This window comes from Curcuma longa, unplaced genomic scaffold (assembly GCF_044706935.1).
Source record: "Curcuma longa cultivar G26 ecotype Majalengka, Jawa Barat unplaced genomic scaffold, ITB_CL_G26_1.1 contig_26966, whole genome shotgun sequence".
In the NCBI taxonomy this organism is placed as follows: Eukaryota; Viridiplantae; Streptophyta; class Magnoliopsida; order Zingiberales; family Zingiberaceae; genus Curcuma; species Curcuma longa.
The window spans coordinates 14955-25482 of NW_027433271.1; the positions used below are offsets into that span (position 1 = coordinate 14955).

General features: G+C 32.7%; 1 protein-coding gene across 1 annotated transcript; it reads left to right on the top strand.

The window, feature by feature from the left end:
• The first annotated feature begins 357 nt into the window (after positions 1–357).
• Positions 358–9310, top strand: LOC141818959 (uncharacterized). Its single transcript, XM_074706355.1, has 7 exons — positions 358–676; positions 793–849; positions 937–1023; positions 2045–2125; positions 2218–2330; positions 2442–2491; positions 9007–9310. Exons 1-7 carry the CDS (start codon positions 434–436, stop codon positions 9072–9074), a joined length of 699 nt encoding a protein of 232 aa, XP_074562456.1. The 5' UTR covers positions 358–433; the 3' UTR covers positions 9075–9310.
• The last annotated feature ends 1218 nt before the right edge of the window (positions 9311–10528 follow it).

The following is a 10528-nucleotide window of genomic DNA, read 5'->3' on the forward strand; positions in this document are numbered from 1 at the left end:
ACTAGTAGCTATCAACTAATATTATATTATTACAACAATTATTAATTTAAAAGTTTTTTTAGTCATGTTCAATTAAGTTTAAATAATTTTATTTAAGTTGATAACAAATATTTTAATCTAAAAATATTATATCTATATAATATTTTAATTAAATTAAATTAGTTTATTTTAATATATTATTAGAATAAGAGTATTTTTGAAATAAGAAATATGATAAATTATTTTAATTTTTAAAAAAATATATATATTTTAAAAAAATTATATTATTTGCGCCGTATTGGTGAAGGCGGTTGCGGAGATTTGAGCGTCTGGTAAACGCCCGATAAGAAACACCACCTTAAAAAAAATCAATTTATTCAACTGTGACCTATCAACTGATAGAGGCCTGGTGTCGGCGAGGCTCGAGAAGAAGAGCGGCCAGCAGCAGAAGAAAATGGACGCCGTCGGTGTGCTCGCAAAAATCCCCTCTGCTCTGCCCAAAACTCTCGCATCGCCGCCAAGGAATGCCGCCGTCCGCGCTTCACTCCGTGCCCATGGCGTCGCCCAGACCTTCTCTCTCTCCTCGAAGTCCGGTCCCTTCCCCAGCCTCATCCCGTCCTCCTCCCGCCGTCGCGCCGCCCGCCGCGCTGGGACCAGTTCTACGCGCGTATTCCTCACCCACCTCGTCGCTTCAATGGTTCCAACTCCTTTCTCTATTCCGTCGTTCGATTTGGGGAATTGACGTTCCCCTCAATTTAAGGTAGTCGCGATCTGATTCCGAGCATCGTTCTTTTCCGTGCCTTTTCTGTGTAGGACGGGATTGAGGAGACTTACATCATGGTAAAGCCGGATGGTGTGCAACGTGGACTGGTAAGCGTTCGTTTTTGTGTTTATTTCGCCTCGCCTTTTACTGCCTTTCTCTGCTTGGGGTGATGTTGATTTGGGTGAATGGTTCAGGTTGGGGAAATCATTTCCCGGTTTGAGAAGAAGGGTTTTTTGCTCAAAGGCTTGAAGCTTTTCCAGTGCCCAAAGGAGTTAGCTGAGGTTTGCTTCCTGAGTTGGTTTCAGTTTAATTATTGTTTTTTTCCTCAGAGGTTATTGATTAGGTAACTAGTGGTTGATATCAGATATCTGAAAGGGAATGGTGCTACTTAATCAAACTAAATCAGACTACTGATTGTATTGTACTATGTTATTTTTCTTTTAGCGTTGGTGTTAGACGGTTTAGTTGCACCTGATGATCTCTTTAGTAAAAAACTGTTTTAATTCAACTTGTGATCGTATTTATTTTAGGAGTGATTTATGTAGTTTTCCTAAAGCTAACTAGTTGAATGTTTGCTTTACCCATTAGGTAGGCTTGTCAATATGATATAGCAACAATTCAACTCGGAACCTTCTTAACACTGTTATTCTATGTTTATCAGATATTATATGCCCTCATGATTTCTGAACAACAATAGAACTCACTGATTGTGTATGATGTTGATTTCAGATACACCTATTGTTTTATGATATTCGAGTTAAAATATTCCTGTTCCTTCCTTTATAATTGATTCTCAACTGACTAACTCAATTATCACCGAAGTGTAAAAATTGGCCAGTATAATTCAAGGTCTAAAATGTCATTCTGTGCTGTAGTTTCTCTGACTGTAAGGGTACAATTTTCTAACTGTGCCATGGCTACACAAGTCCAAAAAGCCTTGAATCATCAATAAAGTTCAGGGATCCATCAAGGAAAAACTCTTGCATGAGCTTCTTCCCTTTTCCTGATCAATATAGATGGGAAGGAGACCGACACATTCTGTCTCTTTCAATGTATGTACACTAATGATTCTGAGTGCGACCACTGTTAAGATTCAGGAGTGTGAGCAGTATGAGCTGAAAGGCTTTCATACTATTTGGAGAGCATGGGGCATAAATGCCAAACTTGATCCTTTTCCATCGTCATAGAAGTTGTTCCTTTAAAAGATTATGCTACTTGGGTCATTTCTGATGAAAATATCATTTACAATGTCCTGTTTATTTCTTAATGATAATGCCATTTCTGATGTTATTTAATTGACAGGAACATTATAGGGATCTCAAAGACAAGTCTTTCTATCCCAAGTTGATAAATTATATAACTTCAGGCCCGGTTGTTTGTATGGTATATTTTCAGGCATACAATTTTTATTATACAAAAGATATACAAACTAATTTTGGTTTTATTCTTGGATTTGACTTTTTGTTTTTTGAAAGGCTTGGGCAGGTGTTGGTGTTGTTGCATCAGCACGTAAGCTCATAGGAGCAACAAATCCTCTTCAAGCTGAACCAGGAACTATACGAGGTGACCTGGCAGTTCAAACAGGAAGGTTTGCAATTTGATTTCACTTAATAGAATCAATTTCGTATTTTAATGCAATTCATTTTGTATCTATTTTGTGTTAAATTTTGGCTGCATATCATGTTCATTTCTTTTGCAGAAATGTTGTACATGGAAGTGACAGCCCTGAGAATGGCCACCGTGAAGTCGGTAAGTCTTTATAACGCCTTGTACAAGTTCCATGCAGAATATACACTGAAAAGAGATACATGCCCATGCCCAACCTTTTCCTTTGCCTTTTGGATCAACATAATCAGGATGTGTTTGTTGTATGAGCATTATGATGGTGGAGAAGTAACCATTCTATGAGATCTCTAGTTGTTAATCTGGTTAGATTTGTGGTTTGCCCATGACTCAGTTAGGGTGCAGACCATTTAGACTTGTTTAAGTGATGATTAGCTTGTTCCAAAGTAGTTAATAACATTTAGGTTCTACAGAACTGCATTAGGCTTGACAAATAGTCTCTTTCAATTAGAAAATGAAGAGAGGTGTCCCCACCCATTTCTGCCAGAACCTGGGGCAAGACACTTGTCCTTCCCCCTTGCCTGAACTTGACTAAATATGGTTGTCCTCTAGCTTGGCTAGTTAGTTCTAACAGGTTTAAATGATGCACCAAACTCTATGATTGGTAGGTAAGGCTGTAGGTAACCCCATCTCAGCGTAGAAAGAATTTGGTGAAATTTCCCTTCTCTCAATAGGTTTGATGAACTTAGATGTATATATAAAACCTATATGTTTATCATACCTTTCCATCAAGAAACTGGAAATTCTGTGTATGTCACTTTTTTGTTTAGGATACAAGTGTGACTTACATGTTCAGTGTATTTCTTTAGATACTAGTGATTAATCGGATTTATATAAAACTAATACTTACAATAGCTTCCTATATCAGTAAGCAATCAGAAGTATGTTTTTTTCCTTTAATATGTTTTTTCTTAATCATTCTTAATTTTAGTGTTGGATGAGATAGATGCTAGAAGGGGGTGGGGTGTGTGCGCACCCATGTATGTGTGTGTGTGTGGAATTAACTTGAAAAGCTTTATCAAAGTTGTTTAAATGTGGTGGAAAAGTATTTTCAAATTAGAATTATAGCTAAATTAGAGAGATTACAAATTTTGAAACACCCAGTAGAAATAAGATATCTTTTCTAAAGATCTTGTAAGGATTGGAATTGAACAGAGTTTTCAAAAATCACGATAAAATATTTTAAGTCTTTAGAAAGATGTGCAATGGAATTTGTCTCAAGAAAACTTGCGTGTATTGTAGTAAAATAAATTATGCAAATAGCAAAGGAATCTAACAACGATAAACAAAAGAAAATGAGATAGGTATTTTTCGTGGTTTGGAACTTTGGGTTCCTACTCCACAGTCTATGAACTCATAAGGTGACTTGTCCCTTAAAGCACTATACTTTCCTTTTGAAAACCCAAAAGACAGAAAAACCTTTTACAAAATTGATTACAACAAAATAATTTGAATAGTAGTAGAGATGAAAATTTGAAGTGAAAGAGAAACAACATTAATTCTGAAAACTATGGAATAGGAAGAATTAAATGACAAACTTAAAAGCCACAGAATCTTGCTCTAAATGGAGCACACTTTGTTGTTTCTTGAATGTTGTAGAATGAATTTGGATGCTCTAGTTGAGTTGCTTTCTCTTGGCTGATCTATTATCATCAGTTGGCTAATTACCATTGATTAGTCATCTAATCCACTATTAAACTTTATCCACAATGGCTGCTGTTATCTAATCATTGCTGCCGTCAGTCGATTGTTTGTAAATTGTTCACAAATTCAATTTTCAGTGGATTCATCTAAATTAATCTTCGAGACTTTTCTGTTTCACTTGGATCTGGATGTATTCATCTGCTGATTGGTTTTTAGTTGACTGAACTAGATAGAATCGTGACTGAATCCCTTTGATCGTGATTTTGTCATCCTTTGATTGTGTCATTTGCTGAACTCGTCGTTTGCTGAAGTCGATCACTACTTACCATTAGTCGATTGATCAAGATTTTTATCGCGGTCGATATCGCATGAGATGAGTGTGTTGTTTGTTGGCCATATTTTCTGCTAACTGTGTCATTAGTTGACTAGTTACTACTATTAGTCAATTGAACCAAAATATATCCTGTTTAACGTTTATATTATTTGAATTTAAATAACAATCGAATGATCTTTGCTTTCAATTGGCTAGATTTAGAACAGAGATTAATCTATTACAAGTCTTGGTCAACCATATGCTGTAGTTGACTGTTTATTAGTACCAATTGACTAATCCATTGACTTTGACCTTAAAACAAATGTTTTTTAGTTAATTACTTGCCCAAAATACAAGTTGCTCTTTCACATCTCACCTGTCAAGAGTTTACTTCTTGAATTTTTTTCTATGTTGGTATCTGTTTGTCCTTGATCTACTAGGACTTCTCCTCTACCAAGAGGTTTCAAGGTCTTCCTTCATCTACTTGGTATTTGGTCCATCTTGACCTTTGGGATTTCATCTGCCAATAGTTGCTAGGTTTTACAACTCTATTTGCACCTGTGAAACTTATTTTGTCGAATCTCCGGTCGATCTTGATCCATTTGAACTTTTGTTCACTCCTTTTTGACTTCTTTGTTGTTTCGCAATGTCAATGTCTAGACAAACTTGTACCAACATGCTTGACACACACAATGGTAACAATATGATTGGAGTCGATCACTTGGTGCCATGATTGAGGCAGAAACTATAAAGGACCAAATTGTGATCCTTCCCACCCACTCTATGGTCATCGGGTGACTTTATCAGTTAGTTGACCTGCTGGTATATATTTTTATATACTAGTTGGGCCTCATGTCTGTTAGGACCAACTGGCTTGTGATCTACTTTACCTAATTTATACTTGGTTAAGTTGGTCAGGTTTGGACCATGAAACAAGGCTAAAATCAGAATAACTACCGAGCAGAATCCAAAGAACAATAAGGAGGAGAAGAACCAATGATCTTGATGGAGGTTATGGTTCGATCGGACTAAAATAATTTTAAATTTATACTACAAAACCCAATTTATAATCCATTAAGCTACATATAGGGTAATTTGAATTATTTTGCAAGAATGATTTACAATATAAAGGAAAGACTTCTAAAAATTATACAACAACAACAACCAAATTTTATCCCACTAGGTGGGATCAGTTATATGGATTTTTCTGTGTATTGGGCTCTATCTCCTATTATATTATCATCTTTATTTAAATAAATTTTATCTTATTTTATTGTTGTTAATCAAGTATTTTTTAGTCTTCCTGTTCCTTGTTTGATGGATGTATTTATCATAGTGTTACATCGACTAACTGAAACATTTATTGGTGTCTAAGTACATATCCGTACCATTTTAAATGTGTTTCTCGGAGTTTTCCCTCAATAGATGCAACTCTAACTTTCTCTCTAATGCTCTTATTTTTTATTCTGTCCATCCTCATATGACCACACATTTATCTTAACATTCTCATCTCTGCAACTTTCATCTTCTACTTATGTGCTCGAGTCATAGTCCAACATTCAACGTCATATAACATATTAGGTCTAACTGCTGTTTTGTAGAACTTCCCTTTAAGTTTTAAAGGTACTTTACGAACACATAAAGCACTCAATGCTCTTCTCCATTTCAACAATCCTACTTCTATTTTATATAAGACATCTCTCTTAATCCTTCCATCGTCTTGCAAAAATGATCTTAAATACTTAAAAGCTCTTAATTTTCAGCCAATTCGTCATCTTCTATCTTAATAATTGTCTCATTACGTCTAATATTGTTAAATTTAAATTTCATATATTTTGTCTTTACTCTACTAAACCTAAAATTTTTTACTTCTAGTGTTTCCTATCAAGATTCTAGTTTAACATTTACTCCTTCATATATCTCATCTATCAAAACAATATCATTTACAAACAACATGCATCACGGTACTTGTGTCTAGTGAATTCATCCATGATTAGTATAAAAAGATAGAGACTTAGATCTGATTCTTGATGTAACTCTATTTTTATTAGAAATGTTTTAGTTAATCTGCCTGAAGTCTTTACTCTGGTCATTACATCCTCATACATATTCTTAATTAGTTTAATATATGTTACGCTAACATCTCTCTTTTCTAGAATTCTCCATGTAATTTCTCTTGAATTCTATCATAAGCTTTTTCTAAGTCAATGAATATCATATGTAGATCTTGCTTTTGTTCTCGATTTTTTTCAATTAGTTGTCTGAGCAGATATATAATTTCTATTGTCGACTTTCAAGATATGAACACAAATTGATTTTCGATCACCGTGGTCTCTTTCCTTACTCTCTTTTCTATTACTTTTTTTTTCAAAATTTCATGGTATGACTGATTAGTTTAATACCTCTATAGTTTGTATAATTTTGTATATTTTCCTTATTTTTATATAAAAAAACTAGAGTACTTACCCTCCATTGATCAGATTTTTTATTTTTAATATCATGTTAAATAATTTTGTAAGTCATTCAATATCTTGTTTCTCTAGACATTTCCATATCTCTATCGGAATATCATCTGGTTCAACGACTTTCCCATTTTGCATTCCATTTAAAACTTATTCTACTTCTAAAGATTGAATTCTACGATAAAAATTTAAATTTTTATACTCATTTAATCTATTTAAATTGCCTAAGCTAAGTTGATCACATAAATTTTCATTAAAAAGTTAATGAAAATATTTCTTCCATCGCTATTTTATTTCTCCATCATTTATTAATACACTATTGTATTCATCTTTAATACATCTTATTTGGTTAAGATCTTTTATGTTTCTCTCTTTCATTTTAGTTATTCTATAAATATTTTTTTCCTTTCTTTTATATCTAATTTTCATATAACCGTTCAAAAGTTTCATTCTTAGCTATTTTTTATTCATTGTTTTCTTAGCTATTATATATATTTTTAAAATTTTTCTTTATTCTTACAAATATATAATTCTTTATAGGTTGTTCGTTTTTCTTTCATTTTCTTCTGTACTTTCTCATTTCACCACTAAGATTCCTTACTTGGTGGTGCATGCTTCTTTGACTCACAGAATACACTTTTGGCTATTATTTTCAATTTTAATGTCATCTTATCCCATATTGTATTAGAGTCATCATATATTTCACATAATACTTGTATTCCTATTTTCTCTTTAAATATGTTTTATTTTTCATTCTTTAACTTCCACCACTTAATTCTAAGAGTCGTGTATATTCTCCTTTTATTAATACTATGTTTAAGATGTATATCCAATATTACTAATCTATGTTGGGTAGTTAAGCTTTCTCCAAGAATGATCTTGTAATCTTTACAAATCTTTCTATGCCTCTTCTTAATCATAATAAAGTCAATCTATGATTTATTATTCCCACTTGTAGATGTGATCAAGTGTTGTTTTTTTCTTAAAAAATATATTAGTTAATATAAAGTCATATGCTATTGCAAAATTCAATATAGTTTCACTTTTTCATTTCTTGTTCCAAATCCATAATTCTCATGCACCCTTTCATAATCTTGATTTTTCACTCTGATATGCCCATTTAGATCACCTCCTAATAAAATCATTTCATTTGGCGGAACATTTTGTAATACTTTATTAAGGTCGTCCCAAAATTTTGATTTGGTATCTTCATCTAATCTTGCTTGGGGTGTATATACACTAATTACATTTATAGTTTCTTTCTCCACTACTATCTTGAGAGCCATAATTCTATCCCCTTTTCTAACTACGATTACAATCTTATCCTTTAACGAACTAGCTATAATAATACTGACTTCATTTCTTGTTTTACTCTTGCTTATGTACTATAACTTAAAACCCGAGTTCTCTATTATCTTTGCTTTCTCCTCTATCTATTTTGTCTCTTGTAAACACAAAATATTAATTTTTCTCTCAATCATCCTATCTATTACCCCCATTGCTTTTACCAACGAGAGTTTCTATGTTGCACGTTCCAAATCTTAGACTATCAGTTTTCCTATAATATTTATTTTTATTCAACTTATGGTGTGAGAACTTTTACCTATTTAATACTATATCCAAGTTTTCATGGAGATGTGGTCCTTGCCGATAAATTACAGTCAAACCTTGTAACACAGACTCTTACATATTTATCACTACACTCGAGTTCTGGAGATGTAGCGGTCTTTGTCGAGATGTTACAGTCAGACCCTACAATGCGTTCCTTCCGGAGAACAACCTAGCATTAACATAATAGTTTAATAGATTCATTTATTGAGTATTTATCTTAATTTAACGCTGGTTGGCAACTTAATGTAACCCTCTTCTTTTATCCTTTCTAGAAACTATACAATTTATAATTTTTTTCTTAGGAAGATTGAAGATGAGCGTACTAATGTTTAACTCTGTAGCTCATGAACATTTATATAGATTATGAGTAGGAAAAGATCAATGGTCATTTCTACTAATTGTGACAACTTATCCATGGTCTACTTGTATCCATACCAATGGAAGGAGAATTTACTAAAAGACACAAGTTGCTGGAAACAACAAAACCACAATCATTTTATGATCAGAATAACGAACACATTTAAATAAATAAACAAATATGGTTTGTTTTGAAGTTTTTTCTCATGTCCTTTCACTAGTAGCTCTCTCTAATCTTTACCACTTTCATACAGCTTTGTGGTTCAAAGAAGAAGAGCTATGCCAATGGATACCAGCCCAAGTACATTGGCTGATGGAATAAAGTTTAGCCATGATTCCAGTAATATACATGTTGTCTAATACATCCTTTATGTCTATCGCGGCTCATGAAATGTCATTTGATTGAGGTTACTGTCCCCTCGAGATCTGATGGTTACTCCTGACACTTGAAATGTGTTCTTGTAATACCACCAAGGAAGTTTTAGGTGGTGAACCATGAAGTTCGCAGTTCAACGAATTCGTTGCGTGTTGTTTAAAAGATTGATCGACTTCTTTGAACACTGTGGTGATGATAAAACTTGGAGCTCGTCTATCATTCTATGGTGTTGGCTACTATTGTGTATCATCATAAACTGTTTGTTCACCAATGATTGAGAAATCTGATATTACTTCAATCGTTAAGACTTGGTATCCTCCTGTGTTATTCACGTTGGAGTATATGATAGCGCCGGGAATCAAATAAGTAATTTTAAAAACTAAAATTAATTTTAAAATATATTTAAAAAATTTAAAATATGAAGAGATAAAAGTAAAAGCGTATAAATAAAAAAAGTTAAGATTATTCAATTAGTTTGAAAATTATATAAATGGCATATTATAATTTAATATCAATAACACACTAGATCAGAAATCCAGCTAATAGATTTATCTCCCCCTTACTTCTACCATCTATACTATTGTACATCTTCATGTATTCTTATTTTTCGTGATATATTATGTATTGAGTTACCTTTCATTTTTGCCGAAACAGTTTTAGATGTATTCTGTAAAAGCTTACTTAGAGATATATTTGAATTTATTTATTTATTAGTTTTCAGATGCATTTGATAATAAAGGGTTTAAGGATAAAGCTTGTAAACTTATTTGGCCCATGAGAAATGCATAAAAAATTGGCTGTTCTTGAATTCACAAGCCAATATTAAAAAATAAAAAAAAAGATCATCCTGATAAGAACATGCTGGAGTCTACTGTATATTTACTTGTTATTTAATTTATAATTAAGAGAATTACTTCATGACTTTAATTAGTCAACTAAAAGGACAAAAACAATAAAAAATAGTTTCATCCGAAATAACAACTGTTAGTGGCCACACAAGATTTTCATTATTAAACTTAAACCTTGTTAATAAGGCAACCTGTCGTTCTTGGCGCATAAACGTCACTATTATAATAAAACAATTCACACAATTTGTCATAATCACAATTGATGCGGCGGAGAAGGCAGAGCCCACGTGGCAGGTTCAATATTCGGTCAACGTAAAGACCATGTGATATATTTAAGACTCGCTCAAATATCAGTAATCCTTGACTTGTCAACCTCGCCATGTATTACTCACAAAAAAAATTATAATTTAAAAATAAATGTTATGATGAATTTTATAAATAAATTCAATATAAAATTTTTTACGACCATATTTATAACGAATAAATTCTTATTATTATTAAATCGTCATTAAATTTTGCATTGAAAAATTAAAATTTCATCATAATATTTGA